The sequence below is a fragment of the Phoenix dactylifera genome, chromosome 8 (assembly GCF_051530095.1).
Source record: "Phoenix dactylifera cultivar Ajwa chromosome 8, Ajwa_hap1_PhDact_Kaust_v1.1, whole genome shotgun sequence".
In the NCBI taxonomy this organism is placed as follows: domain Eukaryota; kingdom Viridiplantae; phylum Streptophyta; class Magnoliopsida; order Arecales; family Arecaceae; genus Phoenix; species Phoenix dactylifera.
The window spans coordinates 20,094,422-20,114,519 of record NC_143197.1 but is presented as its reverse complement, the minus strand read 5'-3'; the positions used below and the strand labels follow the sequence as shown (position 1 = coordinate 20,114,519).

General features: G+C 36.6%; 1 protein-coding gene across 1 annotated transcript; it reads right to left on the bottom strand.

The window, feature by feature from the left end:
- Window positions 1-280: 280 nt before the first annotated feature.
- On the bottom strand, window positions 281-14,562 carry LOC103719360 (cytochrome b-c1 complex subunit 6-1, mitochondrial-like). Its single transcript, XM_008808564.6, has 5 exons — window positions 14,444-14,562; window positions 13,593-13,639; window positions 11,184-11,268; window positions 820-909; window positions 281-732 (listed from the first exon to the last, which is right to left on the bottom strand). Coding segments are annotated over exons 2-5 (210 nt in total). The 5' UTR covers window positions 13,595-13,639; window positions 14,444-14,562; the 3' UTR covers window positions 281-699.
- Between the last annotated feature and the right edge of the window lie 5,536 nt (window positions 14,563-20,098).

The window sequence follows — 20,098 nt, the reverse complement described above, 5'->3', positions numbered from 1 at the left end:
CTGCTAGGAGCTCTAAGAACCAATTGATGGAAAGGGAAACCATACAATGAGGTCAGAGGCTAAACCAAATCACATCATAAGGCCTGCTTCCACCATGCTAAGGGGCTGGCAGCATGCAACTTAAATCCATACATCATACAAGCCATCATGTCGAACATAGACAGTGGTTGAGATTAGAATTAGAACTCAGGATGGATATGCAACATCTGGCTTCAACGAAGCCCATCCATGTACAGGACAATGGAAGAGTTGACTTCACCTTTTCAAGAGAATCATGAAATACAGGACAAAGGAAGAGTTGACTTCAACCTTGCAAGAGAATCATGAACCAGTAACCAGTTACAGACAGCACCACTATGGATGCTACATAGCATAACCAAGCCTCTGTCTAATTCCATGCAGTATTACTTGAAAACAAGTGATCATTACAGATATGCAGCTTCAACGTAAAATGATTTTTATTGTAACTACTCTTCAAGGCACCAATAGAAGAACACAACGAATGTGATTGTTTGAATATAAGCTGTTCTCTTTTGTTTGGTGCAGTTGTTTCTTGATAAGGCATTAGAAATTCATCTTCACTGAACAAAAATGCATTGGGAAGAGCACCAACCAGATGTAGTTCAGTTCAACCAAGGAGCAAATTAAAGATCAAAACTAGCTTAAGGAAAACAATTAACTGAACCACAAATTCCTCGATCACTTCAGTCTGCCCAAGAGCTTTGGTGCAACCTGTGTTTCAAAATCCAAATTCAAATGACAAATATAAAACTCCGATCTGTAACAAAAAATGAACAGCAGTATGGGAAGAATACTTACACAATTGTCAATGCACGACCAATAATCAAAGTATTGCCCTGTGCAATGCTTATGCCCCATCTCGTCTCCTTTTATTCTCTCAATGCATGCCTTCAGAAATTTGAAACAATCTCATTCTGTCAGAAGTTCTATGAAGTAGAAAGAATTCCCCTATATGGCAAACATTTAAAGGCAAAAAGAAATAACTGATTGAAAGAACTCAGCAATGGTTGCAGATTGTGTTATAACACTAACACATTATGAAAAACTCTTTTTTTCTAATTGATAGTATGAAAATGGCCATTTATTTTTATGTTTCATTGGAAACAATTCATATTTTATTCACAAAATAAATCAGAGATAAATCAGCACTCTTAAGAGCGCCAGAAAAGTGCAAGGCAGATAACCAAGCAAATGCAAAAACTGTTACAGTTTGTATTTTGGTTAAGCCCTTCATGTTTTGCTTTCAGTGCTCGAGTTTTGAAATGTCAGCTTAGAACAAATAGGAGCGATTAGGAAGAAATCAAGGGGGAAAAAACAAAAAACAAAAAAAAATATTCACATAATTAATGGATGGTTTTTGGTGTTTTCTGGCTGAAGGCTTGAAACTGTTAAAATTTAAAAAATCTTTTAGAAACCAATAGAACTATTTTCTTTTTGGTTAAACCAATATAGTGATGTACATTTTTAAAAAAATACCACAAATCACTTCAAATTAAAATGTAAGATTTGATTATTTTGATAACAACCTACTTATCTAATACCTACCATCATATATGTGCACAGAAGTAAGATGTACAAACATAAAATGGCCTATAGATATGAATTTGATATGATAATGCATTTTTATCGAGTACCAACTACTAAAATGTTCGCCGGTATCCTCTCAAAATATTGTATATTAGTGAAACAAGAGTGTTTCATTTATGACTCATGCAAGATGTCGAGCACCAAGCTTCAGAATATTGATGTATGAGAGAATACTGACCAAGGATGGATATGACACATGCTCTATTGAGTATCATGCCAACAAAAGGGTATTGAATTTATGCAATTTTTGATGTATGTTTTATGGTTCATCCCAAAACCACAAAAAAAAAAAAAAAAAAATCTGATTGTAGATTGATGCCCTAATGCATGAATCTGATGGTCAAAAAATGTTTAATTTTCATTTGACAAAATCTCTACAATTATTTTTTCAATTCACAAACTTCCCTCTAACTTAAGGGCAGGAACATTTACCTAGTTAGAGTAATTATCTAGCCCTAAGAAAAAAGGCAGAAAAAGATTTATCTAGTTAGAAAAATTTTCTAGCTCCAAAAAAACAAACCAAGCTTCAATCCCATAGGGCAATCTTCCCCTCTTCCCTCAATTCATTCCCACCTTGAAATGGAGAATAATTGCAAAAGAGGCTGTTCCATTCAACATTCTGAGTGGTATCAAATGGTATGGCACTGTTTGAGGCCTACTAAAGCTCGATTCAGGGTGAACCAACCTCAGTCCACCCAAACCACTTGATCCAGGGTCAGTTCAAGCAAATTGGGTAGCATCTGCCCAAACTAGTTCCCCTTGTACTGCCAAGGAGTAGATACAAGTACATTGACAACAATGCAAAAAGGTTATATACTATGAAATTAGACTACAATGTTAGATGATGCCTAGAGTTAAAATGTTGAAGTGCCAAACAGCTGCAATAGTTAAGGACACGAATATGACTACTGTGAACAGCAATGGATGACAGATATGATTGTGGTATATAAACAATCATTAGAACATTATCTTGTAGTAGTCATATGCACATAAATTTTACTATTTTAAATACAAAACAATATTACTTAGCTCTTTTTTAACAATAACTAACAATAATCATCACAGACTAATAAATGAATAATATAGATAATAATGTTTTCAGAAGTTTTGGCCAAATGGCATTATGTAATAAGATCATGACGGTCAATAATGGTTTAGGCCACCGTGGTTGTATAACTATGGTGGCATTATAATGGCCAAGGTTGTGACAAAGTAGATGTGATATAAACTATATGTTTTGACTTCTTTAGCAAAATAATGAATTACGACAAATTTATGGTTGTATAGTTATGGTGGCATTATAATGGCCAAGGTTGTTATTTTGCAGATATAACGTAACTATATGTTTAGATTTCTTTAGCAAAACAATGCATTACTATAAATTTATGACGATAAAACTTCAAGCCATCACTATTGGGTAGCTGTATCAACAAATAAAATAAAATACCTATTTCATAATACTTAGTGGTTGATGGAACCACAAATATCAATGAAATACTCATTCCTTCTAAATCAGCTATCTATATGACACATGCTAAAGAACCTTCTACAAAATTTCACATATCAAGAAACCTAATACCGATCACATCACCAAATAATATGATCATAGCGATTATAAGCTTTTATAATAGAACATCATCTCAAAAAATATTAAAATTTTACAAAAGCTACTGAAACATTAAGTGCAATAGCTGGGAAAAGGAGAAAAAATTAACAAGTCAACAAAGATCTACAATCCTATCGTTTGAGGTCACAGTAACAAAGACTTCAGGAATGATGGTGAAAGAATTTCCAACAAGATATTTTGATGAATGGTTAATGGAATACTTATAATCTATAATCTCAATTACTTTCTTCAAACAATTATATTTGTCGTACACCATAATCCATATACTTTAGTACCCCATAACATTGCCACCGAACATGTAACATAGGTTGTTGTCTTGTAGACATTGCGAATGACCCCCCAAAAGTGACGTCTTTCTTTCATCCAATAACAATTTTATCTTGGTCCCTTTTCCCTTTGGATCAGTATCATTGAAATAAAAAAGTCTAGGATATAAAAAGAAAAAGGGGAAAACATCATATATCAAACAACGAGACAAAACAGTTGAAATCAACAAAAGAAAGCCAAGAAATTGAAAAACATAGTGGTCAAGTACCAAGAAACAAACTAGTAATAGAACCTGACTGATCTAGCACCCATCTACCTTGCTTTGCAAGTCACCACAAGTAACACTACCAAGAAAACATTTTTGATGCAAAAGTTCTGAAGCTTCAAGTTGCTAGAATTTTAGTTTATTTTCAAAGTATTGGCTTTTTCCCAGTTTTCTTTTAGTTGCTAGTTTTTGTTGTTTTTTTTGGTACAGTTGCTAGTTTTTGTTTTAATGGTCAATATATCGTAGGGTACTGTTCAAGGTACGGTTCATGGTACTATTCATGCTACAGTACTGGGAACTGTAACCATGGCCAATTAGTGGTGGTTTCGGATCTCAAAATAAAGATGAAATAGGGCAGTTAGTTTTACATCAAAATTGCCTATATGGGAATCCTAGAAGAGCTAGGAAAGGTGGCCAGCAGAGGTTATTAAAAGGGATATGTATATTCCAGCACAAAAAGGGAGGGGGGAAATGTATGTGGCTGAAGGAAAGTAGAGTAGCGTCCCTACACAGAGTTCCTTTTAAGGGCCCGTTTCGATTGATGTGAGTGAGTTGAACCGGTGCCCACTTTGCTAAAGTGTGCTTCAGCTCCCTCTAAGCCGAAGCCCCTTTGGGCCATTTCTCCCCAAACTGGGCAATGCAGGAACTCACTTCAACTCCACTTCGGGCCAACCAAACACCCAAAGTGCGCATCCTAGAATTGCTTTGTGCTAACAGCAGAAAGAAGCCTTTAGGTGGTTTGAAAATATAAATCTAGAATTTGATGTGAACCAAATTTCTGCTGGTTTTAATCCTTGTAGCTTCTTGAATCCTAAGAAGCTACATCAATTTTGCTGCTATTTACTCATATATATATATATATATATATATATATATATATATATATATATATATATATATATATATATATATATATATATATATATATATATATATATATCATCTATCGGGTCAAATGAATCCCAGTTGTGAGCAACTAAGGTATCCAAAACCGGTACAAGTTCCCTACTAGTCAGGTACGATATTGTACTAACACTCGAAACACCAATAAGGTGCCGGTACCCTAAATAGAGAGAGAGAGCGGGGGGAGGGATGGCATACCCGAGCTCATGGCAAACATGATGGAAGATGCCATGTGAGTGACCAGCAAGGAGAGAGGGGGGCAGAAGTGAGATCAATAGCAACAATCAAGGACGATCGACAGTAGTGGTTGAGGACAATTGCCGATGGTGGTCAAGGGCAATCAGTGGCAACGGCTGCGGAAGATTGAAGAGAGAGAAGTGAGGCAGGACAGAAATCACGAACAGATAGGCAAGGTGAGAGAGAAATCACAAACGCCGAATACAAACAATTAAGGGATTTTTATAACCTATAGCGGTTTGGCCCAGGCAAACCATATTAGTACAGCCCAAAACCATGCGAAACTGCGCAGTTCAGCCTGATACAGCCCGATTTGCAGTCTGTTCCACTTTGAAACCCCAAACCATCCTAGTTCTCCATCACTTCAGTTTGGTATACCCTAAACCAGATAGTTAGGAATGGTTTTGCATACCATGCAAGCAACTAAACAGGCTTTAATTCCAGGCTTTCATTTTTCTTTCCATTCCTCCTCTTCCATTCTCATATTTTATTTTCTATTTTGTTCCCTTTGACCCAATTTTCCCCCTTTCTTGTGCTACAATATTGTTGTCTATAGCACAGTCTTGATTTTAAAGAACAAATAATGGGACTGTTTGGTGCTAACAGCACAAAGAAGACTTAAAGAGGTTAGAAATATGGATCTAAAATCTAATCTAAAATACAGATTTCTGCTGATCAGTAAGCCCCAAGCAAATGGACCAGGATTCCTAAAGCAGCCAGCTGCCACCTTTCTTCAAAAGTCTGGCAAATCCTTTTTCTTTATAGATTATCAAAAAGATTGCAAGTATGATATAATTAGTTGTACAACCAATCAAAGAATAAGAAAGCACCCCAACTCAACAAGTGCAAATCTCAAAGGTGAATGCACCACATATTTAAATAACTCAATGGCATAAGAGATAAAAGACCCTAGCAGTGTAGCTCTGAGCAAGCAATCCCTTATTGCCATGTTAGAAACAAATAGTGGGTGGCAAATCAATAATGAAAGCGATGGATTTAACATTTAAGTATGATCACTTTAAGAAACAGTCCATATTATGTAAGAAACTACCAAGAGCAATCCAGTCCTCAAAAGGAGCCTAGTAAACTAGGATATATGCGATGGAGGCAACATAACAGCTAGATAATGCAAGAGCTTGCTAGTCTTCTCCTTCTGAATAAATTTATTCCTTATGATACAAATCAAGAAAACTAGTGTAACTTCCGAAGACTTGCCTCATCTTTAGTATTAACTTTGTTCTTTGAAATATAGATTTTCACATGCATCCCAAGAGGCTCCAATAAATTCTCAAACCTGCCCACTCTTTTATTAACCTTAACATTTGGAACATTAGAAATTTGCAGTTCATAAAAACCTAGTGTACATCTTCAACTTGTAAAACTGACATCAGGAAGGCTCACATTGTCAAACAACCCTCTCAAGTAAAATTGCTCCTAAAACAGAAAACTTGAGCAGCTCTATGCAACCTAGAAAGTATCACCACAAAAAAGAATGTTGCCTTGCTCCTCTCAAATCAACCTACCTTGCTTGGTTATTAGTATTAATTCTATTCATTTTAGTGTAGAACATGGTTAACCGAACCATGCCAAACCAGACAGTTCAGAGCAAACTAGACTGATCGGTTACCAGCAAGGTCCGTTGATTTGGTTTGGGATATAAACAACGCCCCCCCCTCCGTTCGAAGCTCGAATGATTTCAAACTCTAAACCCAGCTGCCTCTGCCCCAGTGAGTCGACGTTGTTTCTGTACGACGGCGATGACGATGAGGCCCCAAACTAAGTCTCTCTCCCTCTCCCTCTCCCTCTCCACCCTCTCTATCTCAATCTGTTGCCAGATCCAAGACTCACGAAGCTCTCTGTCGACAACCTTTGACCTCTCTCCCCCCTCTCTCAGTCCATCGCCAAATCCAAGGCTCTCGGAGCTCCCTATCGACGGCCTTCGATCTCTCTCTCCCCCTCTTTATCTCTCCCTGCCTCTCCCTACCTCTCCTTTCACTCTTCCCTCTCCCTCCCTCTCTCTTCCTCTCCCCCTCCCTCTCCCAAATTCGGTATGCTTGGTATCGTACTAAACCGATCGTCGGCCACGACCTCCAATACCAGTTCAGTGAACCCACTGTAGAATATAATCAAGTTCAAAGAAGCTCGTCTACATTATAAACTTTCCCATGTCTCATTTTTAACTTTTTGATTTAGGATATAGTTTCTCACTCATCTAATGTTTAATCACAAAGAATCAAAATACTAATAACCACTCAACTAAAACTACCCATATGAGGTAAGACTCAACTTGGGTAACCTATGTAACTTAGAAAGTACTTCTAAGAAAGAATGTCATGTTTCTCCTCCAAACCTAACCTTCAAACGTCACTTACCTAAAACCCATAGAGGCTTTTCAGGACATCTACCTATCTGGGCACCTAAATCCAAAACCCCAGACCAATCAAACTAGTGCTATCCTTAATTGTGTCCTATATCATCCCAAATTAGAAGCAGAAGTAATCATGATTGTGTCAAAATCACTCCTACTCAATAGATTAAGAAAGATAACCTCTCCCAACCATATCGCAACTTATCAAGGGGATTGCAAATGAACCCATATACTATATCTAAATCAACCTTATGGACAAGTCTCAACCGCTAACCTCTATCACAAAAATCAACACCCTGAAGCACCACTGACGGACTGACCTCTATCATAAAAATAAATAACTTTTATAGGCTCTATTAAAATTCCAACTCTTCCACCCCTTTCTCATATCGGGAGTGCAACATTTTATTTTCATTATAGGCATGGAAATTATCTGCCGGTCTATGAAATAATAGTGATCTGAATTTTTTTTGCTTCTAAACAAAAAAAAAGTAAGTATTAGCTCTTTAAAATGAAATTAACTTGGATCCTTTTAAATTTTAATAGTCTACCAATATCCATTACCTCCAAATACCAGCAACAATGTCTCAATTACTTGTCCTATATGTCTTCTTAATTTTTATTTGAGCTTTGAGATGGAATAAGCTTTGGCAATTTGTAAGATATTAGGTTTCAACTAAAAGTAAAAAAGAATAACTAAAAAAAACTTCCATTACCCTCTTCTTATTGCATACTACATAGGAAGTATTACCCCTAGATTCAATATGGCATTAGGAACATAGTCTAGCACACTTGCAAGCATAAATTTACACCCTATAAAGTTTTTACCTGGATATACATAAATCTACTTAAACTTGAAAACACCTTTAGAAAAGTTTAAACTCCTTACTCCACCCTCTTTGAAGTTCCATAATATCATTTCTAAGCACTTATCATATGTTGTACTTTCTAATCGGCATTAAAGAAACTTCATTGGAGGGGTTCTTTAACCCTATGTATCATGAATCATGACATAGGTATTGACAACTAAGTTACATGAGGCTTGAAAGCATACAGACACACACAAGAAACCAACACTTCAAAAAAGAATAATTTCTCAAAACAGACAGACACTAAGTGTTTGTTGATTCATATAAAATCAACCAACCTTGAATCTTTTGAACCATGTAAGAAACTTGATCTCTTCATGAACATGCTATCTTTGATGCTCACTAATTGGGCTTTCAAACTGGAGCAATATCTGAAACTGCCAAAATCTAGGTTAATCAATCAGACTAAAATTTGTAGATCATAGCCCTCAAGACACACACTCCCTTCCCAATCTTTTAAGCAAGGGTAGCCTTTAATAATGACTTTGAGCCAAAGATTTAGGCCTCGGGAATAGGACAATATCTTCAGTTACTGTTCTGACAAGAAAAGAGGTCGGGATGCGTACCAGAAGCAAGTTTTCTCTCGAATTGGGACATCCGGACTGCCCCAGTTGCTACTTGACACTTGGAATGCACTGGGACAGTCAGGATGGACTGGGATGCAAACTTTTTTTAATTTCTCCATTTTGTTCTTGTTCTTACTGATTGATTCTGTCCATCCTGATTGTACCATCCGAGGTGCAACCTGGAAGGGAGCCCTGTGCCAAGATTTAAACTCCTGCTTTGGGCAATTGGGCTACAACTACTTTCTATCATGGGAGTAGCTTTTGTCCAAAGAAGCCATGTTGCATATAATTCTCCACTGCAAAGCTAGTAAGCCTTAAAATGTATATTTTACTCCATAACCAATTAGCCTAACTCCACCATGGATTGAAGGATGTAACTAGTTAGTGTCAAACAAGCATCCTTCATGACTGGGTACTTCTTCAAATTTTCTAACAACTTATTTCTAGCTGCTGAATTTCAGATCTTCTTTTATTCGTAATATCCACTTTAAAGAGACTGAAATAGTTGTTATCTTCTGGATTTAAGCTCTATCTTATTCAGCATATGCAGTCCTTAACCTAAATTGATGCTCAAGTCCTTGCCACCTGCTGTTGCTTTGTGGAGACATGAAAATTAGCAGAATCGGTGGCTTTGAGTTGATATAGCACAGTAGGCAGTAGAATCTTGAAACGTTATGTAAAATTGAATGGCAAAGATAGAAAGAAGACACAAATGAACATAAAGAGCTATAACATAAACTATCATGGAAATCACCCTTTGAGAAGCCACTTGTAACTTTCATAAAAATGTCATGAGTATAATTTTCCCTACACATAAACAGCCATCGAAGGGTCAGCATTGAGCCTGCATGAAGGGTTCACTTTGAGCCCTTTTGCTTTGAATTTGACATTGCCCAATTAACTGCTGATCAAGGATTTAATACCCTACTGGCACCGGTCTCGATCTGGTCCCCGGTCATTACGATTTCAAGATGTTCCCATCCCAGCATTCAGGGCAGGCAAGCACCAAGATACTTTTCCAAGTTACCTCCGAATCATTTATTGTCTAAGGTTCTCCTTTGGTTTTAATGATCATTAAAATCTTTTTAGCCTCTTAAATAGGCTTTGTGAGCCTTTTAAATAGGTAAAGCAGTGGGAAACCTTTCTTGCAAGTTTTTAATAACTTATTGATGAATAATTTTCTTCTCTCCCACTTGTTTCTCTCCTCTCTCTCTCTTCCTCTCTAAGTTACATCTTGTGACTGAATCATGACTAGACCATGGACAAAAGAGAGCCAATAGAAGCTCTATTTTTATTGTGCACCACACCTGATTGTCCCAGCTGGTAGCAAGCAACCCAACTAGTACCAAACAGGACAACCCAGTTCATGCGCAATCTAGTCCCGGAGGCATCTTGGTTACAATTCTGTCATCAAAATGGTATGATACCAGTTGGATATGCCAATACCATCAAGACAAGAATTTTTACTACTGATATAAGTATAAAGGGTCATTGTGTCTGCTATCAAAAGATGATATTATGATCATTATTACTGTTATAACAAGGTTGAAAACTAAATTATCATGGAGAAATTTTTAGAAGTGGTAATAGTACAGGATTGGGACTTCATCAGAATTGATGGACAAAAGATAACCTAGTAAACCTTTTAGCCATCTCAGAAATATTACAAAGAAGAACAACATATATTCTAATATCATTATCACAAGTTGGAATGGTCCCTCAGATATGTATGATCACCACAAATCCTTGGGACTATGAAAAAATATTATGCAGTAATGTCGTACTAGTCAATATGGTGAGGAACAAAATGGACAAAAAAGATGAGCATCTTTGAAGAACAAAAAGGTGGATTTTCTGAAGACCATGGAATATAGGGTTAAATTTGAAGAAGTGTAGGATTGAATTGATTCAGAACAAAATAGAGAAGAATCAACTAAGATACGATGGACATGGGAAAGAAAAACTTAAGTAGGCCTAATAAAAAGGGAAGCACAGGTTCAGTTTGATAGGTCAGGTAGGAAGAATCAAGTACCTAAAGATTTTATAAATAGAAGAAGAAGTAGAAATGAAAAAGTATATAACACTGATAGAAGCAAACAACCCTTAGTAAGAACAAATGGTTAAAATATATTTTAAAAAAAAAATGCTCTCTATAGTTGCAATTTGGTTTGTTACTTAAGAAGTAAGGACTAAAGAAATGGTAACTGTGAACAACTAAATTGTCCAATAGCACAATACTACAAAACTAAAAGTTAAATGTTAGATGCAGAAATCACTTCATCAGGATTCAAGAAATTTATGCTGAAAACACTAGCATTCCAAGAGTATCATACATTGGAATAGTTCCTAAAGCAGTATTAATTCATGTGATTGCACTTGTTACCAAGTCAAGGTTTAAATACCAATAATTGCATGATAAGAGAAAAGGTAGGTGGACTTGGGAGCTTTCTTCCATTTATTATTTTTTCGGTACCTGATATGCACGTAAGGGCCTTACGCACTTTGGCTTGCAAGATTCCTCAAGGTATTTCTTCTGATCAATAGGTTCCTCATCTGCCCTGAATTTGAGCAAAAAAATGATTATAACATGCATACAAATACTAAAATATAGTATAAAATTGACTTAATATGGGTGAGGCTCACCATTTAACCTTTGCCCCCAAATACAAGATACAACAAAAAGGTTGTACATAAAAGAGGATGTTTATCACTAGAATATACTAATTAGAGAGTTCAATGCACTATAAAGGAGTAACAGGAATTTGTTTTCTCCTCCACCCCTTAACAAAAAGAGAGAAAAGGTTAAGAATCATGAGCAAAGTCGATCATACCGGTACGGGCCGGTTCGTACCGTGCTCCGGGCGGTACGAACCGGGAAGCTCTTCCCCGCCGGAACCGGAGAAGAAGAAGAGAACCAGAGAGAGCGCGGGGAAGAGAGGGAGAGAGCCCATCTTCGGCCGCCATCGGAGAGCCGCGGAGGGGCGTCGGAGGCCGGTGGGGGGCGGCGGAGGCCGGCGGAGGGCGGCGGAGCCCGTGGGGGCGCTGTGGAGGCCGCGGCCGCGTTTTTTAATTTGGGAATTTTAAGTGAAGTCGGCAACCGATTTGCCGACTTCACTTAAAATCCCCAAATTAAAAAACGCGGCCGCGTCCCCTGTTTCTTTCGAAACAGTGACGCGGCCGCGGCCACGGCCTCCGCAGCGCCCCCGCGGGCTCCCCCGTCCCCCGCCCGGCTCCGCCGCCCCCCACCGGCCTCCGACGCCCCTCCGCGGCTCTCCGATGGCAGCGGAAGGTGGGCTCCCTCCCTCTCTTCCCCGTGCTCCCTCTTTTTCTCCTCGCCTTCTTCGTCTCCGGCAAGGAACCGGCCTGTACCGGTTTCCACGGCTCCGCCGTACCGGTAGCTGGCCGGACCGGTTTGTACCGGCCCGTACCGGCCGGTACGGGCCGGTTCGGCATACGCTGCCCTCATCCGTTGCTTAAGTTTACAATTGAAGGATGATTCTAAAGTTTCATCAAACTTACGAGCAAAGAAATTCAATTTATGGAACAGCTTTTTCCCCAAGTTCAAAATAAACTGCATCTTTGATCAAATTATTTCAAGTATCTTGAGAAATTTAGATTATTCACTTCACATCTCCAGTTAGCTTCTTCTTTTCTTTCCCCTTATAACACGTTCAATGTTTCTTTTTAACAATTTTATGTATTTGATTGTGCCAAGAGCACCAAAACAAGCTCAAGTTGACACAAACATAAGTTTAAAAACATATCAAATGAATAAATGAAGGTCATGCCATGCTCTTTCCTTGATATATGGACATCCACTAAGGATGGATATGCCTTTCATTTATGAACAAGATATGATGAAGTGTCATATTCTCTTCCAAGTTTGTGCATGATCAACACCATTAATTCAAGATTATATGTGTGCATGTCGAGAAGGCATATCCGTTTTCATCCATCTAGACCTGGTAGCAACGGATAGTGCTTAAAGCAGGAGGATACAATTGGATGGGTGAAATCTTAAGAAGAGGAGCTAAGGTGTATGCACAGTAGAAGGTTGGCTCAATGTTCAATCTCCAGTAAAGAGACCACTACACTAGGATGCTGGTTCAGTAGTACTGATAAAAATAAATATTCTATACTATGATTGAAGCTTCCCAAAAGCATGAGACTCTATTGAAGTCTCCATCTTCCTTCAGTAGTGCCTTTAGCTTTCCACAGTGCATATTGCTCTCATCCACATAAATTACATGCACCAGTTTTCACCTTTCTATTTGAACAAATATGAAGCACTCAATTTTTCCTTTCTAATAAGTAAAATGAGGAGACGAAATTGTATCTTTATCGTCTTGTACTTCTCAACCTCTCGGGCAATGGTCCCATTACAAACTATGAAAAATTTAATGCCTGTTCTTTTAGACTTGATTTCAATTTAATGGTAGAGGAATTAGAAATGGCATTCTCAATTTAATGGTAGAGGAATTAGAAATGGCATTCTCCTTAAAAACATGGAGAGCAATCTGGGAAGAGAAATGATCAATTATATGTAACCAAACAAAGACGCATTAGATTTTGGGTTGATGAACTTAACCAAAGAATTCCTAGCATTGAAACCTGTAGCAGATTGGGATGGCTTGCAAATCTTCTGTTATATACTGAACAATGTAAGCTTCTAAATATCATATAGGCATTTCGGTATATCTTGTTTTGTTTCTGTCCTATCTATAACGAGAATAACTACCATGGATTAAACCTTAAAAGGTGCAAACATGGAAAATGATAAAACAGACATCCAAAGAAATTTTTTTCCTTTTTTCCAAGAAGAAAGTAATAGTTGGAATTCGCAAATAATAAAACAAAACCAAAAGTATAACATCATACTCACATAGTAGCAAATAGTGAATGGTAAAAGATAATATGTATCTGTAAAACCTGCATAAGAATCACCACTTCACATTAGACTATAAACTTGCTTCTCCTAACAGCATTAGTTCCCAACTTTCAATTGGAGATCCAGAAATTATATAGCTAATAACAGCCACTAAGAATGCAAGAACAATATAATTTAAAGCATTGATTGTTATTTTAGCCAATTGACTGTCCAAACAATGTTAAATATCCTATACCGGGCCATAGTTGCACTACAGCCATAATACATAAGGTGTTACCAAGACAATGAAAAAAATAAAAGAAAAAAGAAAAAGAAAACCAACCAGAAATACATGGCATCTCCCAAAGGTTATCGCGATAGCAACCACATAAAACTTTCAAATCGTAATTAATCCAAATCTCAGTAATTAGACATATGGATTATTATATATTTTGTGGAAAATGGCGAATTTAAAGAGCTAGCTGAGCAGAACTGAAATCAATAACCTCAAGGTTAAAAAAAAAAACAAAATGACCGAAATATGGTGTGAAAAGGTATCAAAGGAAGCTCAAAATCATTTGTTAGGTTCAGATCGTTTCAAAGATATGAAGCACTGATGCAGATCGATGCATACAAACCGTAAATAGGAGGCACCCAACCATTAAAAGAGTAAATCGTATCACCATAAAACTTAGAAAAATTGCCTGATTGAATCAAAAATGATGGGAAAAAAATATGAATCAATCATAAACATGCCGAATAAGATGAAAACCTCCTAAGAAATGGATCAGAACAGGAGGGATCGACGAAATAAAAAACTGTAATAAAGAACGAAAAAAGGATCGAGAAAGGGAAGGAGGTCGTACCGCTTCGAATCGGCGAGGGGAGGGGAAGTTGGTAATTTGAGCAGATGAATCCGGTCACCAATATAAGAAGAGGGGAAGACCTTGTTTCATATTCCGACAGAAGATAGGGAGCTGAGCGGAAAACACGCTGATTTTGGACTCAATAGCGCTGACCAAGGTTTATAAGGACTTTTGCAGAAAAATGAGTTCTATTTATCTTTTCTTTAGACAGAAATTATTCATTTTTTGAATTCTTAGAGACCATTATTAATTTACTATGTCCTTTCCCTAGAAAAGAAAATATATTTTATATGGCCAAAGAATAATAAAATGGTTTTTGAAATGCAAGGGAACTAAGTTGGAGGCAAAGTTATTTTATGCTTTAGTTACTTATGCATATTTTTGATATTCTAATATGTAAAAAAAAATGAAAAACAAACCATTAAAGATAAAATAATAATATAAATTACTTGGATTGCTATTTAAAAGTAAATACTAATATTAAAGAGTGTGTTCTAACATATGCTCAACATAAGCTACCAAGCTTTATTCAAGAATCTCCATAAGTTTTGGTCCTTTGTTTATCAGTTATCACCCACTCATAACTCTAACAATATATCTCATTAATTTTTTTCTTTAAAAGTGAGTAGAAACACACATCCAATTGGGAGTGTATTAATCAAATTACATAAACAATAAAACATGATATTATTAGATTGGGAGACATAACCACCCACGATACGTCCATATCATGCATATGTATGCCAAACTCTAGAATCGATTAGGGGTTTATATTCACTATTTAGTTAATGACCAAGAAGATAAATAAAAAATTTACTAATTAATATCCTGATTGACGAACAACAACCATCCCTTGAGCTCCCCTTCTTCTGGAACATATGATAAGTCATAATAACCATTTGGAAAGCCTCTCATTGCTTTATAAAATAATTTTTTTTTTTTAACAATTGTAGTTTAGCTGTAATTTCTTTGCAGGAACAATTATATAAATATTATAGCATTTGTCATTTGACATTTAATGTTATTAATAACATAGTATTTGTAAGTTAAATCAAAGTTATCTAAATCTATAACATTTAATGTTGTAACTTAATGTTATGAGCATCTTTAGGAATGATTTGTAGTTCAATTTGCCGCGACTGGAAGAAAAAATGATAAAACTTCACCTTGTTCCTAGTGGATAAGACATAGAATTACCAAGTTACTAGAGTTACGGAGTTGAGTTATGTAAGACTACAAATTAAAGATGAATCAAATTGTGAGGAAGCTAAGCTCCAAGAGCAGTCGTCATTCAACAAAAAAAATGACTGAAGGGGGAAAGAGAACTAACTAGAATCTCTCAAACAAAAGCTACCATGATAAACTAAATAAATTCTATAAAAAATCAAAAATATTGCCACAATACTTTTATATTATTTTTGTGGCACTTGTCAAATGAATCTTAGTTGTCCTTTCGTCGATTACTCTTCTATATATTTTCTTATATTTTATTTTATTTATACAGTTGCCATTGCTACGCCACGTCTTCTCTTCTAATTTCTGCACCAGCCCTCCCAAGCACCCAGCCAGATTGCACGCCACCATCTATGCCAACCTCTGCAACGACTGTTTGACCTTCTATGCCCACAGCCATGAACACTACCACCACTAGCAACCTTATACGACCCCTAATGTCCAAGCAATCTTGGGCCTGCTCATCCTTGCTACGAGTGATGTTAAAGTTGTGCAGTGCCATCTCAGCATCCCAGTAGATGAGGTGGTTATCAAATGAGCACAAGAAGAGCTAGGTCAAGTAGGTGGGAGATGGCCCTAAGCACTTGGATCACCTCCTGATCCTCCAAAGTTAGAGATGGCAATTTATGACTCGACTTGTCAAACTGACTCGCAAAAGATTTGCTTCAAGCAAATTCAGATTCGACATAAATGGGTTTGAGTAGGGGTGAAAGTGGATCAGATAATATACCTTCGGGTCCATTCTTGTATCCGAATTTATCCAGATATAGATGAAAATTTGAGCATCTGACTAATATCCATATCCATATATATATTCGTCAAAAAAAATGAATAAGAATATAGATAAATAACTATCCGATCCCTATCCGAATATCCGATTTTATTTGCAACCCAATTTAATTTTATATGACAATCATGAACTTTTATAAAAAATAAATAATTACATTAACATGCTATTAACTGGATTTATCATCCACTTATAATATATATTTAATTTTGTAGTCATAAAGTTTAATTATCCGATTTATATCCATATTTATATCTATACTTTCGATATCTAATTTGTATTCTTATCTGTTTAAAACAAATATAGATATAAATTTCTGCATCCGCCAAATGTTTGTATGCGTATCTATATTCTTCAAACAAAACAAATATGGATATGAATATACTAGAATCCAATCTGTATTTGATCCGATTTCAGTCCTAAGTTTGGGTCATTAATGGGTTAAACCACCTAATCTTATTTATTATATAGGTTGGGTTTAAGTTTAGACCTTCGACCCAATCTTTTGGTGTTTGATTAGAGAAGCAAATGGGAGGGTTAAGTGAAAGGGTAGAGTGTATTTAAATACACATTAAATTTCATGATAATTTGGATTTTATAATAATGATAAAATTGTACTCCCATTATTTTAATGTATTAATAGAATGGATTGGAAAAGTGGAGGTGGAAAAACAAGAACAAGCTTCTTTCAAGAATCCTTGAACACATGCATTGCACTTGTTTGGCCCGAGTGCCGGTTTGGATCTCAAACCTAACCAGGATCTGGGGTTGATGGTGCTGAAAGAGGTTTGGGGCTCTGGTGGAAGGATGGGGGAATCAAGCAGGGTTGGAAAAATATATTGCTTTCAACGGCGCTTATAAGCATCGTTTTGTTATTCGATTCCGACGACGCATAATGACATCATCTAATATCTCCGATGCTTATATGCGACGATTAATTCAACGCTTCTAATGACGCTTACCAAAAAACGTTGAGAAAATCGTGAATTCCATTACCGATGTTTCCAACCGTCGTTATTTGCCGATGTTAACAAAAAGCGTCAGCAAATTTTTGTGCGGCATACAATTTACCGATACTTTTTTTTAGCATCCGCAAATAATAGCTAGGATTCATTTTTATTCCTGTAGGGGTCTCTATCTATGCGTACGTGGAGTTCCTTATTACCAAATTTTTGGCTCAAAATTTTCTTCCTTATTACCAAATTGTTGGCTGAGCATTTTCTACATCCTCGGTTTTATAGAATCTATATACATGGCTAGAGAAATATAAAAATTTGTACATAATTGTTAAATGATAGATATTTTGTGCAGCATTGTCCCAGTCAGCAACATGTTGTTTGTCTTAAATGTCTATGGTCAACACCGTAGAGATTACTTTCTTTTTCTTAAAAAAGGAAAAAAATTGTAGAGAGTTTGAAGACAAGAAACGATCATCCAAAATGATTCTCACCAAAAGAAGTGCAAATCTTGAAACGGACCCAATAACAAGGAGCCATCAAAAACACAGCCCATATCAGACCTTAACTTGAGAGAGACAAAATGGCCACGTGGAAGCAAAAGCATGACTCTTTGCCGGAAATATGGCCAGAAATGGACCATTCGTGAGCCCAAGGTGTTACCATCCTCACACATCATGCTACGTGGACTCTCTTAACTCATAGAAGACTCCGGAACAACAAAAGTAATTATGACAAGACGGTGGCCTCCCGCTCCCCCGGGGAACATCTAAAGACCAAAGAAAGAGCCCTTCGTTTCAAGGAACTGAAAATTCGAAGCCCAACCTCTTAAATGATGGGCAGTTTTATGATTGTAGCTGTGGCAAATATTTCAAAGGTTGCTTTCTTGCAGATCAATTACTTCCTCGACGCATAAGAACCACATACGAATTGAGATAGAAAAGATAAAAAAGTAGAAAGAATTTTTCTAACTTAGAAATGCAGTAACCTCCGGAGTCTTCTCCATTTTTCTGCACTTCAGACAGCATTAGCTGTGACTCATGTGTCAAGACTCACCAAGACCCATATAGCCTTTGTCTCCTAGGAGAACAAGAAGGAAAAATTATGGACTACTACTGATTTAAGTAGGTTCTTTCTGTACTGGATCCGGCCGTGGAATTCACTATGTCTGTCCTATTTAGCTAATCTCTAATTAAAGTCATGAGAGCAGCACAAGACTGCACACACTTTCAGGATCGATTAGACGGAAAGGCCAGGGATACCTGGATAACAGCATACAAATTGAATATTTATTTTAGAAAAACAAATCAAGGCATTTTATATCTATAGACTACGAGTTGATAAAAGAAAAATGACAGAGATACCCCCTTAATTTTGGGCTAATCGTAAAGACACCATCTGAATTTTCAAAAGTTTCAAACAGCCCCTTCAAATTTACAAGCCATTCCAAACTAGTCCTATTATTCGTCTCTCTTAATAGAGTGGCTTCATGTGACTATCATATGGTAGTATAAAATTGTATTATCACCAAACTATTCTTTATATCATAAAAGGACCCATTGTTGGATCACCCATTGCATAGTGGTGTCAGAACTTATCTCCTTTATGCGAATCCACCATTTGACCATCCATCGCATAGATCTCAAAATGCTTCAAATTTTTTTATTCATCCACCAGCATAGATCTCGAAGTAACCGATGTATGACCAGAATCATCCATCCACCTACATAGATTTCGAAGCGATCGCATGGATGATCTTGACTATTCATCCACCTCACCAATCTCAAAGGAACTCCATGGATGATCTAGATTATTTATCATTCTACATAGATCTCAAAGCAATCAGTGGATTATCGGGATTACTCAAAGCAAACAGAGAAATTCGCCCTCTTGCATAGATCTCAAAGCGATCATGAATGATCCAAATGTCATTCATATACACGGATCTCAAAGTGATCAATGGATAATCAGAATTACAAAATTTAATTTTTTTAGTCAGTATCTTGCTATTTAATTATTTAATTGACATGCTTAAATCCCATTGTGTTATGTTGCTTACTCGGCTGGTATAGCTCATTATTTTATCTTTTTTATTTTTTAGATTCTATCCAACAATTTCTCGGAACTTGGGGGAGTGCACTATTTTCTGAAGATATTCATGCTCATTTTAATTCTAGTTTAGTTAGACTAGTTGAGTTTAGTTTGAATATTTTATTCGATTTGAACAATAATAATTAGTTAACATATTTTGACTTATGTTACTTTAGAATAATTGATTATGAGAATAATTTGCTTAAATCTTGATTAAATTAATTAATTTTTGAGGAACGAAGAATTATTATTATTTTTTGAAATTATTATAATTTGATCAGTAATCTTGCATGTTTATATGATCCGTTCTGCAAGTATACGGCGTCTATTGTGTTCCAGATACAGGGGTGATATAGGCAAAATCATGCATATCCTAATGTTCTTAGAGAAAAGCATCAAGTCATGACAGTTCATGAAATTTGTACAGTGTATGCATCTCACTTGCTCCATATCATATTTAGTCGCAAAACTCACACACATAAAAAGGAGGAACAGAGACTCGGATTCCTTCTGCTCTTGCTGAAGAGAATTACATGTTCTACCGCATTCATTACAACCCTTCACCAGTCCAAGGTCCTCAACTCTCCC

Bases quoted from the DNA above. Each gene is read 5' to 3' on its own strand.
- LOC103719360 (XM_008808564.6), bottom strand. The intron at 910-11,183 runs GTACCGAAAAAA...AAATTTCTGAAG, and splicing joins GGCCCTTACGTGCATATCAG to GCATGCATTGAGAGAATAAA. The intron at 733-819 runs GTAAGTATTCTT...TTTGAAACACAG, and splicing joins GGTCGTGCATTGACAATTGT to GTTGCACCAAAGCTCTTGGG.